At 43.0% G+C, this 17,195-nt stretch overlaps 1 protein-coding gene across 1 annotated transcript; it reads left to right on the forward strand.

The window, feature by feature from the left end:
* The first annotated feature begins 41 nt into the window (after nucleotides 1-41).
* On the forward strand, nucleotides 42-16,944 carry ubald1a (UBA-like domain containing 1a). Its single transcript, XM_079237090.1, has 3 exons — nucleotides 42-251; nucleotides 949-1,008; nucleotides 16,609-16,944. Exons 1-3 carry the CDS (start codon nucleotides 144-146, stop codon nucleotides 16,927-16,929), a joined length of 489 nt encoding a protein of 162 aa, XP_079093216.1. The 5' UTR covers nucleotides 42-143; the 3' UTR covers nucleotides 16,930-16,944.
* The last annotated feature ends 251 nt before the right edge of the window (nucleotides 16,945-17,195 follow it).

Raw genomic sequence — 17,195 nt, forward strand, 5'->3', positions numbered from 1 at the left:
CCTACAGTAAATATTTGTGTTTGCTCGACCGGCTGTAATGGTGGACGACTGAGGCAGAGAGACGGAATCCAACTAGAGTGAAGACAGAGAGGAAAACGGTCGAAAGTCTGTTCCAGAGACAAGGACACGGGCTTCGTCGAAAAATGGAGGAACTCAAACATCAAGTCATGATTAACCAGTTCGTCCTGACGGCGGGTTGTGCGGCGGACCAGGCGAAGCAGCTTTTGCAAGCGGCACATTGGCAGTTTGAGGTAAAAAAAAAAAAAAAAGAAGAAGAAGAAAAATAGAAAATTAGGAGGTTTCAATGTCGGAGTCGGTGGTTACCGTTAGAAGAGACACGGCTCATGTGTATGTCCGACCGAGCAGTAGTTTTCTGCCTCGCGACACTTTTTCTTAGGCTCTCTCAGAAATTCGACACAAAACAAAGCATCAGTCTGCGCAATGTGTCCCCCCCTTTAATATATATATATATATATATATATATATATATATATATATATATATATATATATATATATATATATTGGCCCTACTTTCTAACCAACAACTTTTGCAGCATTTCAAGTAGTCGTTTGCGCTTTAGCCAGACTTAAACCCGGAGGGAAGGCGCAGCTACGCGTAACGCTACATCAAGTACATCCAATTAGACTACTCTAGATTAAATACTATAATCCCACACATGACAGCGGTGTTCAGGCGAGGCCGGTTACGCAACAGAGGACCGTCGTGTTGTGTCGACGAGCCCGCAAGAGAGAGATTGTTTAGTCTGCAGCGGCGATATCGATGCTAGTTAATGTGCCTTCGCCGCAAGCTCCCTGTATTATTATAGCTTTTGTTTAAATGTACATCAAGACATAATTACTCGACAATTGGACGAATTAATTGTTGTTTTTAATGCATTTATCGGAAACATATACTGCCATTGATATTCTGTGTGTTTCATTGCAGACTGCCCTCAGTGTCTTTTTCCAAGAAACAAATATTCCATATGGCCATCATCATCAAATGGTGAGTGTGGGGATGGTAATAACATACATGTTAATGCTCCGTGTGGTTCTGTTTATGTCTATGTAACAAGCCGAACTGCGAGCTAGTGTGTCTTTAAGGCCACTGTGTTGTGTTTGGGTGGGATGGGGGAGGATAAGCGGCCCTTATAGGCCAAGAAGGATGATGTTGTGCTAACAATAACAAAGCACATGTCGGCCATGTTGTGAGCTTCCAGAAATAAACACACAGGCAGGCAGCAGCAGCAGCAGAGTATATATGCAAGAAAGAGGGAGGGAGAACATAGATGCAGTTATATGAAATCCTTAATGTGTCATTGCATCAACTGATGTGCTTAAAGGAGAGCAGGAAGGAAGGGCACCCTTTTACCCAGTTTCTGGGTAAAACAGAAAAAAAAAAGTCTCCTTCCAGGAAGAGGACAGCTGCCTCTCAAATAGATCCTCGTGAAATTGCATTTGCCTCGGGTTATTTTTTCTTTTTAGGGTCAGACAAAACAGAGCAGAGCAAACTGGAAAGATTTTGGTCCGAATGTGACTCTGTGTGCAGGCGCACACACACACACACACACACACACACACACACACACACACACACACTCAACAGGGGTTGAACGTTATGAAACACTCGCAGTATTTTGGGCTTTTAGCAGCAGCAGCACACTTTGGCAGCACACAAGCCTTTGTTTGCAGCTGCATGCATGGCAGCATCTAGCAACAGCTGCCCTCCTGGAAGAGCCTGACAGGGATGTGCGGTGGATTCTGGACGAGACAGTTGATCGTTTTTTTAAGCTCACATTGCTTCTGTTTTTTGACTCACTGTTTTGTTTGGAAAAGACGGCCATCAAATTGCTGAACAATTTTGTGTGGTTAGAAGAGGATTCACTTTTTTATTGCGCTGAGTGAGAGATTTTTTTTTTTAGCTTTACAGCCTCAGAGTTGTGCAATATCGCAAATTCTTAGCTGGATCATTGTTACAGTAGCTTCATTATATGAAAGAAAGCCGGCCCTTTATCATCTGATCAGTAAATAAGACCACCTCGGCCCTCTATTTGGCTCACGAAATGTCTCGTTTTAATTTAGAGAGTAAACAATCTGCCAAGAGCTGTTCTATTTGGTGTGCCAAATAGGGCTGAGCTTGATTGCCGCAGACACTGGATAATGAAAGTCAGAAAGCAGACCACCTACGTGTGCTTTTTGGTGTCATTTGTTATAGACGCGTCCTTGCGCAATTAAGCTTTTTTGCACACACACCAGAGTGTGCATGCGTATCCACGTACTTAACACGCATGCGTTTGTGTTTTGTACACACACACGCAAACACACAGTGTGGGTGTTTGTGTGTGTGTGTGTGTGTGTGTGTGTGTGTGTGTGTGTGTGTGTGTGTGTGTGTGTGTGTGTGTGTGTGTGAGCGAGAGAGTCACAACAGTACTACAGCATGGCGGCGTGTCCAACCTTCCCGCAGCTTATCAGGCCTCAGTGTTCGTTGGTATCTAATTCACTTTGCTGTGGCTTCTCGCTATTTATCTGCCTCCTCAATTAGTAAACATGAGCAACATTCAGTTACAATTCTGCCACACATGCGTATGCGTCAATGTTTGTCGTTGCAACACAAACTGAACTCATCTTTGTGATTGCTGTTTTGGCTCGAGGCCTTGCCCCTCCCCCTCAAACCACCGACAGATAGCCCGTAGAAAATGCAGTTCTTGGCAGCACTGCAGGTTAGGACGTCATGTAGGTCACTTAGTTTATTTACACTGTTCAACAGGCTGGTTTATGCTATTGTTTTTGAGGCCCCGGCGATGCATGAAGTACCAAATCACTTTCCCATCTAACGGTGGCATCATGGGAGATAAACTAACTTGGGTACAAAAGCGCTGTTGTTTAAGAAATAGTTATCCCTCAACAATGTCTGGTGGGGATTTGTCAGTAGGATAGTAGTAAGCCACGTCGAGGCTGAGTTTGTTTACGTGTGCTTTGCTAATACATCATTTGTGCATTGTATGTCAGAGGTTTATATTGCGTATCAAATATCAAGTAGTGAGGTGAGCGAGCCTCAGTTAAGTCTTGTATAAAGCTGTGGAGGGCGCAGGATTTAGATAAAGCCTGTGTCATTATTGTTTCCTTTTAGTTGCGATCCCAGACCCGGGGGAGTGCCCGTGCTTTGGCACACGATGTAGAGCTACAATCTGTGCACAGTCACGCAGTTAACACTCTTGTTTGTTGTTGTCTACATCTGTGTATATGAAGTATGTCGGTGGGAGCCGACTATCCATTTATCTCTTTATCTACTGTACGTTCCGTGATGGACACCCAGACACCTAAGCTCAATCCAACTTGCTGCTTTGTGTTTTTTTTTTGCAAACCCCTCTCCGTCGACTCCCAGTTTTTCTCCTCTACCCACGCCCTGCCTTTTCTAACAAGGCGACCGCAACACATTCCTGCAGGATGCAACGCTCTCACCGGTCCAAAATGGACCCTTTCACAGTAGAGGGTGCCGGTAAAAACACAGCACCCTCTCTCTTACTTTAGTTTACACACTCTCACTCCTCCTCCTGCCTGCCTGAGTTGCTAGCTCTGTCGATTTCTTTTTACAGTTGCAGAACATAAGGCTCTAGATTGCAATTAGCTCTTTATGTTTCCCGTGAGAGAATTGTATATGCCATGTCCTCATCATCGTGTTGAAGTATAAATCTCAAAGCAATTCCCACCCCAGAACAGCACATCGACGTGTTCACTCACACTTTGGAACTATTTGTGTGGCTTCTGGCTGTTTGATGCTAATCCCTCTTGGAAAATATTACACGTATATTCTTGTACACACGGCCCTTTTTTAGTTTTCATACATATTCTAGGAAGGTGACATTTAAAAGGAGCTATATTCAACGTCAGAGTATTAATACAGCAGCAAACAACTAATTGCTATGTTAAAAAAAAAAAAATGGTGGAGTATTATCTCTCTGAGGAGATACTGAAGTCTTTCTCTCTCTCTGTCTCTGTCTCTTTCTGTCTGTGTGTGTTTGTGTGTCCGAGCTCCTTCTTGCTTTGTTGACATAGCCGGGCTGCCCGCACATGCTTTAAGTGCACGTGAGCGTGACTCTCTGGATAGGGGATGAGTAGTCGTTCTGAAACCACAAGGTAGCCGGTTTGATCCCCAGTCTCCCCACAGTTCGCATGTCAAAATGTTCTTGAGCAAGACACTGAACCCCCAGTTGCTCCCCGGGCGCCTTACATAATAATAATAATAATAAGTGCCACAGAGCCAATATATAGTAAAACAAATACAAACATAGTTAAAGCAACCCATAATAAAACAATTAATAGCTGACAATGAATTAACACAAGGTAAAAAATGCCTTCCTGAATAAAAAGGTTTTTAGGCCAGTCTTAAAAGAGTTCAGGGTCTTAGTTGCCCTTAGGTGGTCAGGGAGACTGTTCCATAAGCTGTTCGCAGCGTCCAACCTCCGGTTCCCCAGTCCTGGTTCTGTCAGAAATCTGTATTTTATACTGTTAGCTGCAAGCTGCCGGCTCAGGCGTCGCCATGTTGAGAGCCGATGGGAGGCGATTGAAATGCTCTGAATCTCATATAAAGGCACCTTTTAAGTCTATTTCTGATATTTTTACACAGTTGGTACGCAAGCTGTCAAAAATGCTCCAGTATGTTCCATATTGTTACCTCGATGCAGAATGCAAGTATACAGGAGGGCTGCAACTATGATGATTTTTATTGTTGATTAATCTGTAGATTATTATCTAGATTAATTAATTAGTTGTTAAATCTATAAAAAAAACATTCACATTTAGGAGCATTTTGACTTTTTATTTCATTAAAAAATTACTCAAACCAATGAATTGATAATCAAAAGAGTTGGCAATTCATTTAATAGTTGACAACTAATCAATGAATTGCAGCTGTAATAGACAGACCACTGTCTTTCTGGTTAGCAGGACTATCTAAAATGGTTTCTTGTGTGCGAGAGAAAGATTTTCTTGGAACAAGATGCACATGAGCAACTGAGGGGAAATATCTTTCTGGAGAATGTTACAATAGTCTGAGTTGTTCACTGTGCGTCTCTATGAATCTCGAGGGGGAAAAACACGGATCCCTAACACCAGTATCAGTGTTTCCGTGATTATTATCTCCCCCGTGGGGCAAATACAGTCCACAGTAACATGAATGAATCCTCATGTGACCACACAGGAAGAAGTCGCCTTGCTGGATGACTTCCACTGCTGTCAGGAAACATGTGACCCCATCATGTGACTAAGCAGGGAAACAACCTTACTAAGCCACGAGCCTGCTTCACATGCGTGTAATTTCCGAGTTATGGCTGTTCATTTTATATTTATATATATATATATATATATATATATATATATATATATATATATATATATATATATATATATATATATATATATATTTTGAGGTCCTCATGTGGCAGCCCTGCAGTAAAGTTAGGACTCTGTGGCGTTATGTTAAAGTATGTCAGGGTAATGAAAATAATCTAATCTAGAAATATTACACATTCTTCTTTTCTTAAATCATATCTGCACTCGAACAGTATGTCTACCTCGTGTTCTCACTCTGATCTGCTTTTTATTGATGTAAAAAAAAGAAAGAAAGAAAGAAAAGAAACCCTTCTAGTTCTTGTCTTTGCTCCCATCCTATTATACGATGTAACAGCTGGCCTTCTCCTTCTTTATACTCAAATGAGCATATTAGCTAAATATATGCATTAAGTAATCTTAAACTGTATCCATTTGAAGAACTTTTACAATTTCCTCCTACTGAGCACAACCCAGCCTGGCCTACATACTACAACCCACAGAACCATGAGAAGAAGAAAAACAGCTCCATTGTTTGAATGATCACCTTTTTTTATTGTCTTGTAATTGCTATGTGTCACTGGCATCACGCACAAGGTGAATGAAGCAAGGATTTTATGAAGGGCAACGTTCAGTAACTAACTGGGTACCGAGTGACGTAGCAGAGAAGTATTGGGCATTAAACACTGTTTCCTGGCAATATAAACACCCAGTAGGATAAAGTGTGTGTGTGTGTGTGTGTGTGTGTGTGTGTGTGTGTGTGTGTGTGTGTGTGTGTGTGTGTGTGTGTGTGTGTGTATGTGGAGGGGGGGGGGGGGGGGTGTTTCTGGTAACTACAAAACTACAAACATTTGGTTTTGGTGTCAGGGTGTGGCTTTAAAAAAGGGATTTATCAAAATCCTCACTTTTCTCATCCATATAAGATCTCCCAGATATTTAAAGTGTGTGGTGTGCCCATGTAGAAGAGCAGAGGTATAATTACCTTCATAAATCATGATGTGACCACATGGACGACTGTCTGCTCCTATTTCTCTCTCTGTCACGGCCTCCATTCATTTATCGCCGCAGTGCAAGAGACGGAGGAAGGCTAACAAAAGTACGTAGGGGATACTTAAATTGGGTCTTAAATAGCAAGCGACGAAGGGTGTTTGGCAAGTACTTAAGGTGTGTCTCAGCCACAAAAGAAACAAGGTGCTCTCTGTACTGCTACACACATTGGTTACAGAAGTGCACTAAGTGCAGAATGAGGTGAAATCCAGTTTGTTGTGTTCCATTGTTTGTATGTAAGTCTGATTTCATCAGTAGGTATGGGTGTGTGCAAGAAGCAGGGCGTCTCAAATCTAATCATGTCTATATCTGTTCATGTTGTTAATGAATGTGCACGCATCTGTGCCTGGATATTTATATGTGTGTGTGTGTGTGTGTGTGTGTGTGTGTGTGTGTGTGTGTGTGTGTGTGGTTGTCTGTAATAGGGTCAGGCAATCTCCAGTTTTTCATACCATAATACCTTCCTGACATTTCACCAGGGTATACGGTATATAAGGGTGTGTGGCACCCTGTGGATTGGGGCAGGATAGCTGGTCAATCTTAAAAGCCGGCCCACCTCAAGAGCCTTGTGCCTAACCTCGGGGCTAACCAATTTCACTTCAATCTGAAGGCAGAGACGCATCTTGAGCTACGGTTTACACCACTGTCTAAATAATTGCAGACAGAATTGCAGAAGTAGGCTACCATGACACCCTCAGTGAAAAGAATCGATCCTCGTGTCAGTGGGTGGCGAGCAAGCCCTCGGTATTATACACCATACTGCCTTGCCAAGCAGTTAGCCACATCTGAAGAGGCTTGGCCTGCGCTCTGCATGTTACAGCGTGTTGCTCTGCATGTTTCCAGGAGCACGGCTTCCCAGAACCCTAACCACACACACACACACACACACACACACACACACACACACACACACACACACACACACACACACACACACACACACACACACACAGGAACTTTTGGTTCAAAGGACTCTTAAGAATGGGAATCCATGTGGGATGGCTGCGAGGACCAGATGTATTTATGAGTCTTGGAGTTAAATTGAGTTTCACACTGATTCTTGCAGTCCCTGAGTACACACACACACACACACAAACAAACACACACACACATAGTGTTGTCGCATTGTGCCTCCCTGGTCTGTTTTCTCAGGTTAGCTGTAGCATTGCAGCTAAGCTCAGGTTGTCGCTCTACCTCGTCCTTCCATTCCTGTGCTGTCACCCTCCTCAGCCTCGTCCATCCATTTCCTGCTTTCTCCAACTCCCATTCTTGACCCTTGTTGTCCCATCGTTACTCCCCATTTGATCCTTCTATCTCAGAATCAGAATTGTTTGTTTGTCAAGTATGTTGAACATACAAGGTTTTTGGACTTGTGACTCTGTGACTGGGCTTTTCTCTTCCCTTCAATACATTAGAGTATCTACATCCTGAGTTGTCAAACAAAGATTCACATGCAATATGTTCAGTGGTTCAAATTGAAACTGGGAGCTGACGCTTAAAATATGGCGTGTGCATGTGAAAGGAAAAACTAGATTTGATCTTCAGTGTATGCGTATAGCCTTAAGGGACATATCTTGTGTCTACACAGTGTTTACATTGTAGTGTTTTGTTGTTCTACCTCACGGTGACCTTTGGCCTGGTAGTTTCTGTTGTCAGACTGTTACCAGTCGCCAGGCCAAACTCCCTTTTTCTAGATATGAGTGGGCCACTGAACACCTATTGTCGGCCTGTTTGCCATTGTTGTGAGCAGTGCAGTGCGTGCAGTTGGTCAAACAGAGCAAGCACTCCACTCAATCTCAGTTCTCAAATCTTCTGTTCATGTCGAGGCCTGCTGCTTTCTTTTTCTTTTTCCGTCAATGCTCCTATCTTTTTTTTGTTTTTCATTCTCTTTCCTACACTATACAGTGCGATAGTACACTTGAAAACAGAGCACAGCCCGGCTAATGATCAACCGAGTCCCTCATGAGCACAAATCCAACCATGTCCCTGTGTGTTTATGATATTAACTCAGACATGGACATGCACCGCCTCGGGGCTCAGCTGCTGGAAGCCGGGTGAGCTCGAAGGAGTGAAGGGGTCATGGGTGAAGAAGGGAGGGGCCTGTCACTTGAAATGCTCAGCAGCACCTGTCAACCTCTATTTAGTTTGGAAAATAAACTTCTAGTTCTGACATCCAGCCGCTCCCATTAAAAACCTGCATGTCACCTCCTGTTGATGAGCTATGTGACGGGATAATAATAATAATAATAATAATAATAATAATAATCAGAAAAACAGACAGTTGCTTGGTTAGATATGATGTTATAACTATTGCCTAACCTCCACTTTATACCGACGTCATGCACCGCGCACAATTTCTGTTGTGACTTTTCCCTTCTTAACTACCTGAAATTCAGCCGGGGGTATTTCTAAAATATTGATACGTTTGAAGTATTTGTAGCATTTGTGAAAGTATTGTCAATTTGTCAGTAAAGATGTGTTTCCTTAGCTTTGCGTTGTCAGTTGTTGTCATAAGAAAAGTAAATGCTCACTTTATTTCAAATGGTCACATCATCTGCTGAAAGACTGAATTTGCATCTGAAATCATTTGTTTGTTTTTTGGAAAATCCTGCTTTGTATACCATAAATCAGGATTTTCCAAAAACAAACCAATGTAAAGACTAATACGAAAGCAATTCCAGTAATCACCAGTAATGTGTGGCGGTCTGCAGAGCTCTTCCCCTCTGACTGTATATCCTTAATTTCCTCTTATTTTGCTGTGTTGTGGACATTTCTGTGAGGCAACTTTTGGGCACTGGGTGTGTATTTAATTTCTCAATCATACAAATGCTCATGCGATCAGTCGGTTATTATTTACATCTAATAATTCATCATCTTTGTTGTAGTCGGCATGGTAATAGTCAAACATGGTTGCATTGGGATCCAACTGCAGGGCGGCAGCTCCAAAAAAAGCTTTAAGAAAAAAAAAAGCACTGCAAGGCTACACACCATAAAAACACTCCCTATTTAAACATTTAACAGGCAGGACGAATCATGTAGAGTTAATTCAGCAATGGTTTATTCAGCCTGCCTTCTCTCCTTTTATTCAACCTTTCCCTCTGGCTCCTGTTCTGCCAATAATCTGCCGTGCCCTTCCATTTAGGCTCATTTTCCTCGTCCTCACAGTCAGAATACTCAGCCTTTACATTACATCAGTGGCCGTGCTGCAACACCAGCATTCGATTGTAGTCGCATCTAAAGTACGCCTATTGTGCAATTCTTAAATGGAAACGTGTCTTTTGTTGCGTGTTTGTTGTTTGTGGTTTATTGAGGCCAAATAAGTAAGTCGTGCCACGTAGACTCACGAGTCGTTGTTTATTGGACAGAATCTTGCTCATCTGTTGAGGTTACATATTTGGGAAGCATAGTGTCAAAACAACTCATTCCAGTTCCAGTAATCTTAGCTAAAGATGACGGACTCATTTGTGCTCTTTGCCAGTAATTTGATATATTCAGGAGGTTCATCTCATCAGTTGGCCAAGTTTAACCTCCAATTTTCTTGTTAATCTTGGCTTGGCCAACATTCGTCCTCTTTTGATCATAAAGCTTTGCTTCCATGGATTCATGTCAGTTAAGTCAAACACACTGTATGCATTGCACACTGGACGGAGACATGCATTGTCAGCGTTGCCAGTTTTTAAAGGTACTCTCCTCCCCAAACAAATAAAGAGTGAATATTTCAGAATGCTTATCAAACATGCATGACATTAATGCACCCAAGACTAGCCCAGACCTGATGTTGGTGAAACGTCGGCACCCTCCCACAGACCACCACTTAACAGCAGTAAAAAAGGTGCAGTTGAGGTTTGTATCTGCTGTCCATATCTTGCTACTTTTTCTCAAAATTAATTGATTTAGATACGACCCCATGTTCTTTTTCAGTATAGCACAGCTTTACACCCTGGAGCTGCCACTTAATTAATAGCCTCAGTTTCAGTGGAACAGTTGGATTAAGTGCCTCTTTGACTTGGTCCAGTGTACGAATGGTTACAACACCATTGCTGGAAGACGAGCAGTGAGACCCGTCGTTATAGAGTTCAGGGTTATGACACGTCCCGTCATTGTGGAATTCTGTGATTTAATGTGCAGCACAATGTGGAGCTGTGACTCCAGGTTATCCTATAAATTGGTCTCTAATAATAGCGAACTGCAGAATTCCTCAAACCATAAATTGACTCGGGGTTCACCAGACGGCCAAATAAAGATTTGGAAGTGTGCGTGCAATCACGCCAGACACCTCGTCTTGTTTTTGCAGATGCACGCCATGTGCCATTTTTCAAGTTGACCGACTCGCCGGAGTGAAGAAACATTTTCTGACAGTCACACTGACCAATCACCGCCAGCATGTGTTACTTTGAATAATGACTCCACATATCAAAATTTCATAATCTTCTAATCCTAGAAAGTTTGCGAAAGTTGGCTATGAACAAGTCTACAAGTTGAAACGCACATATCTGTATTTATTTTTCGAGCAAGACAAGTGTCATTTTGAATAGTCAGATTTACGGTGACGAGCATAAACGGTATGTTCTGCTGACAGTCCGTTTGTCTAGATACTTCATGTATGCTTTATACTGAACAGCGAGTTAGGGGCCACATGCCTCACCATGATCCTCATGTCTCGCTTATCTCAGCACAGTTTGCTGCAAAAGCTATCTGGCAGTGTGTGAAGCGACGGGCTGGAGGGAGAAGTAGATAGAGTGGGAGATGAGAGAACCACGGAGAAGGAGAGAAAACAGACATGTTGTCGCTTCATACTAATGTTCATAGCAGAGGGAGTCATGAGAAAAAGAGATGTTAAGTATTGTTAAGCAAATTGTGACGGTGAGAACCAATAATCGTAAATATGTACAGCAATATCAGATCAAACTTACCCAAGTCGTCAAAAACAAGTGAAGCAAATAGACAAATTAGGTATTGATGTATGTTTGACTAAATTTGGCTTTTGGACGTTGTGAAATAATTAAAAATTAAAATGTGAAAAATGACCTTGCTTCGTATTACTTGACTTTAACACTTTTGGTTTGCTTCAATAAAGTTAATGGAAACAAGCATATCACATTTCAGTTGTTGCAAAACGTGTCTTGAATTCCTGTGACAGCTGGACAGAAACATCCTGAGAGACTAAAGTGAGATGAGGAAGGATGTTTGTGTGTAACGTGGTGTAGGCGCGCTGAGGTGGAGGTCAGTTGGGGTCACGGGACGTAACTGCACCCTCTGCATGAAAATAAATAATAAAATATAATCTTCTCTGCCTCTAGTCTGCAACATACACACACACACACACTTGATATTTCTGAGGAATGTGGTCGGTTGGACTGGAAATAACACCGACTCATCTGAGTTTGTGGACAGACAGACAGACGCACGCACGCGTGTGTGTACACAAACGGAGGAGTGTTTCAGGCTTGTGGAGCCTCGCCGCAGGTCCGGACCGGGCGTGTTTAGAGTGGTCGCTGCCTGTCGGCCTCGTGTTCCTGCTCAGCAAACAGACTTGAGAGAGAGAGAGAGAGGGTGGACGGGCCCAGGGCCGCTGTGACCACAGAGCTCGCCCTACCTCAGCCCCGTCCCGTCAATGGGAGATCTGCGATGCTTCCTCGTAACAACAGTCGCCATGGCGATCCCCTCTCTGTAGGCTCTGTTTTGAACACAAACCTGATCTCGTTGTCTGTTACTCACCCCGTCTCTCCATCTGTACACCTCCCTGCTCTAACATACTTTCGGTTATATGTGCTGCTACATGCACTTATATCACACACACACACACACACACACACACACACACACACACACACACACACACACACACACACACACACACACACACACAGCCTGTCTGTATAGAGAGGGTTCTCAATAATGATTGCTTTAAGCTGCTGCTTGTGTTTCTGAACTGACAGTTTGTCAGCAGGAACAACATGGCGGTACATTTCGACAGCCATTTGTGTGTGTTAACCGAGCTGACTTCTCAAATTTCAAGTCGTCGTGTTTTGGAGACAATTAACGGTGTCACGGTACCCTCAATTTGAAAACAAGTTGACCTCCCCAGACCTCTCGCATTGACTCTCAACAGTACTGAATTTGTGTGCACCCGCAGAATAAACAGTAGTTACATCTACTGCTTTGTTTTTCTTTGTTTCTTTGTCACTGTATATTTAGCCAATACGGTACACGGGTAATTCACTGCACAGTGTTTGCGATGGAGTCAGACATGGTCTCCTGCACGGTTTTATAGTTGTTATAGTTCTATTCACGTGTAAGAACTACATAAGATTAGTTCAGATCAGTTTGAAATGACATTAATAAGGAAAACATTAAAATACATTGTACACTGAATAGCAAAAAAAAGAGAGAAGACAAGTGCTACTAGGTTTAAGTACATTTTTGTATAATTTCCACTCTTTTGCCAAGTAACTGGCTAATTTAAATGTGTTATACTTGATAGCCAACTGAGTCATGTAACCCATTCAATAACTGAGCGACACTTATCTTCTAGTCTAGTGAACCTCACATGGTTCACAGCACACACATTGGCAATTGTGTGTGCGTGGCACAGCTGCAAACCTTCTGGAGACACACTGTGTGTGTGTGTGTGTGTGTGTGTGTGTGTGTGTGTGTGTGTGTGTGTGTGTGTGTGTGTGTGTGTGTGTGTGTGTGTGTGTCACAGTTATTGATTTTTCTCAAATTAAATATTAACTCTTGTTGCAGGCATCAGACTTTGAAGCAAATTCTACATAGCAACCGAACCGAAGAATCACAATTTCTGGGTCTGTCACATGATGCCATGGGGCCCACAAATACTTTATTCTATAAACACACATTGGGAAGGATACACATGTAAATCAGACAACATTTTTTTATCTGTATATTAACTTCCCAGTAAGAACAAATCCCTTCATTAAAATCATTAGTTTCCTAAAAGTTAAAATTCACTAATGGCTGTATCCATAGTTATTTTCCCTCCTTCATTGGCCAATGGATTTGGAAAATCACCAGAATATCTAAATCATTTCATCTTAATCTTCTACCAGGAAGTAATATTTTGTTCATTTTGTTGCTTCATGCACCATTGACTCAACTTCCACAGAACTGAAAGGAAGCCCCGCCTCCAACACGGTTTCCAGTTCTCTTGTATAATTCCACGGTTGCAGCCCACATGCACGGGAGTTGTCCAACAGCCAATTGGATTTGAGCTGCAGTCTAAAAACACAGGCCTCGGACCTCTGTGGATCTGCTAAGAGGCAAACAGAGAACACACCGTAACCTTCCACAGTATGCAGCACCAGGTTTTAATCTCTGTGGACTTTTTACTGACTATACAATACCCAGGTCATGTGCTTTGATTTGTACAAAACGGCAGAGCACATTTTCCATATTTGTGGCTTGTTTGTTTGGGAGTGGAAGGGTTTCTTTGCACATACGTGGGTCATCATTAAATACATGCTGAAAGCTCTGAGGTCCGTTGAAGCTTTTATCAAATGTTTGATAAGCATTAAGATCTAAACTACGATAGAAGAGTTGGATCTTAATCGATCTCTTTGGGCCAGATCCTCTTCCCTGTGAGTCGATACGGTCTAATTCTCTGACTCTGTCCAAGGTCCCCTGCAAAGACAGACACACACACACACACACACACAATCCTTTGCCGACACTTGGAGGTGTGTTGTGTTATTTAATGACTAGAGGAGTGTGAGGTGGGCAATTGCGAAACCCAAACTTAGTATTCGAAGTTTGTTTCGTTGTCAGCCTCCCCCTTACATCTTTCCTGTTAAGTCACTGTATAAAGCAAAAACTGTATGAAGCAAAAGCCCCAAGAATAAATATGTACGTATGTGAAATGTATAGTTTCTTCAGAGACTGCAGGATGTGTATATTTATACTTGCTCATCGGTGTAGTTCAAAGGTCATGTGTCAGCATGTTCCATTCCTGGACCGTAAGCAAGGAGGCAGGTGTTCGAGCACCCGTCACACGGACCCTTAACTGATGTCGAGGTTTAGGAAACCCGAACAGCAGCTTCCACCGCCGCTCGCCAAGAACTGGAAGAATCCTAGAGGTCACTTCAGCATTCTCGAGTGTCTCTTTACAGCAGGAAACGGCCTCAGAGACATGAGCCAGCGTTTCCTGTCGCCGTGCACAGCGGACACACTCGCCTTTCATAACAGCGTGCCACTGTTGAGAACCTCTTACTCGGCCGGGCCAGCCGAGCTCCGCACTGTGTATTCAGAGGACTAATCGCCTGCCGCAGCACTTTTAGGGGGCACAGCGGTCCGATTGCAACCCCAAGGGAGGAACGGTGTTCCTGTCACACTGCTGTTTTTCTCAAGGCTGTTGTGTACTAAGGCCGCGTGTCACAATCTGAGCATCCAGGGTGGCAGAGCCGAGGGTAGATTATGGCGCATTTCCACTGCACAGCTCTACTAAACCCGACTCGCTTTTTTTAAGTCAGAAAGGAGAAGTTAAAACACTGCAGATCAACTGATTATCAGAGAGAATTGTCACAAGTCACCACTTGCCCGTCAGGGGACATCCTGCACAAATACACATTTTAAAATGTGTGCAATATTCATATTATCTAGACACAACTTTTTTAAAGATGGCAACCAGCAAAACTACCCAGTGCACTACGCTTTACCATTGACGAAGTGCAGACGTTTCTCTGTATGGCTGCCAATGAAAGGATTCAACGAGTGAAAATGATATCACGTCAATCAGTATAGTGATCAACCATCCACAGTGGAAACGAGAAGGGGCATAGAACCCGGTACCAGAAGTGACTCGAGTTGAACCACGCTGTGGAAATGAGGCCGTGGATACCAGAGGTCAGCCTGAGTTCTCGTTGTCAGCAAGGGAAATGTTGTTTTACAGATTCTTCCCCTTTCAGCACGTTAACATTTTTTTCTCCAGTACTCATGTGTGACTGCAGCTGTTGTTCCCCCCATAGTTGATTCATAGAGCCTATGACTCCCAATTCCAGAAAATTCCCCCCCTTAATTAAACAAAACAATCTTGCATTTATCCTGAATGGGTAGAAAATGTTATCTGGACCTTTTTGTAGGTTTAACTGCACAATAGATGGTTAAATATTTTTGATGTAGTTTGAAGCTCAGATTTAGTCATTCCAGTTGTACTTGAATCATAAGTACATTTTGTATATTGCGTAATCCTGGGAGTTGCCACACAGTTTTCTCCATTGTTGTGGCTTGGTGATTTGGGATTATTTTGTCATGTAGGGCAATTATTTTTAGATGACAAGCCTCCTGATTAAAACATGGCTCCACCTCTGCTTCCCTATGGAAATACAGAAGGTTGTTGTTTTCCTGGCCACAAATGGACTGAGACATATAGGAAGCAGCCACAGGAGCATCGTGTGAGAAGTTAGTGAGGATGAGGACGAAGGCCTACAATTTCTGAGCAGCCAAACATGTTGTTCACATGGTGTTGTTTTTGGCACATGGTGAATTGTGTGTGTGTGTGTGTGGACTGTAATGTCAAAATCAGGACCCTCTGGGGAAGCAAAGTTCCCCTTCAGTTATACAACCCCCTTCAGTTTGCTTCCTTTAAAGTGATATCCGCTGGTGTACATTACTGCATATAGTTTGTGGCATATGCTTGTCAACAGCACATTATGTGTTTTCCCACTACAGCAGCATTGAAGTTTGCAACCAGGTTTTGGTGTTATTCAGTTGTTATAAAATAATAAGAATAAGAGACAAAACCTCTTTATAGCCTCACGATTTTAAATTTCAACCGTCATACTGGAAGAAATCTATTATAGAAGACAAAAAGACACACATTTTTCAACTGATAATTGACTCAATAAAACATGATGCGGTGCAGCTACAAGACAAGTTACATGTTTCTCTCTTCTACTTATATACTTGTTAATACACTAAAAGAGTCAAAAGTGACATCTTCAGATTGCTTGTTTTTGTCTGACCGACAGTCCAAAACCCAAAGATTTTAAGTTATTATCATAGATGCCCTAGAAAACTAGCCAGTATTTACATTGGAGGAGTTGGAACCAATGAATCTTTGGTATTACGCTTGAAAGTTGTAATTTTCAGCTCTTCTCCTTACGTCAGAAGTTGCTAATTGTAGACGTGGACTCGGCATATTAAGGAAAAGAGTGTAGAATGTTTATGTTTTTCTAAGAGCATGTAATAATCATTCTCTTTCCCTTGTCATTCTCAGATGTGCACCCCAGCCAACACACCAGCGACGCCCCCCAACTTCCCTGACGCGCTGACCATGTTCTCCAGGCTGAAGGCGTCCGAGAGCTTTAGTGGCAGCGGCGGCAGTCCCATGGCCGCCTCCATGGCCACCTCACCCCCGCCCCCCCAGATCGGCGGCTGGGGGGTCTTACCAAACGTACCTAATGTGCCGCAACCCCCACAGGGACTCTGGACTCACGTGCAGCCCCCCACGCAGCCCTGCCCCGCGTGGCCTACGGGCGGGAACCCCCGCGCAGGCACCGAGCAAAAGGCCAGCGTGGCGATGGAGGCGGAGAGATGAAAGGGCAGCACGGGACTGAAAAGCCCCGCTTTCCACCCCGGGGAGGGACGGAATCGGGGAAATGAAAGCCGGGCGGGCGGGTAGGTTGGGAGATGATAATGGGACGAAATGGGATTTGGAAAGAGATGGAAACTACGTAAACCAAGAAAACTCAACGTGGACAAATTAAGAAGAGGAGAAAACCAATGCAAATGTCGATACAAATATATATATATATATATGTGTATATATATATATTAAAAAAGATACGCACACACATAGTAATA

This window comes from Taurulus bubalis (assembly GCF_910589615.1).
Source record: "Taurulus bubalis genome assembly, chromosome: 2".
NCBI lineage: Eukaryota > Metazoa > Chordata > Actinopteri > Perciformes > Cottidae > Taurulus > Taurulus bubalis.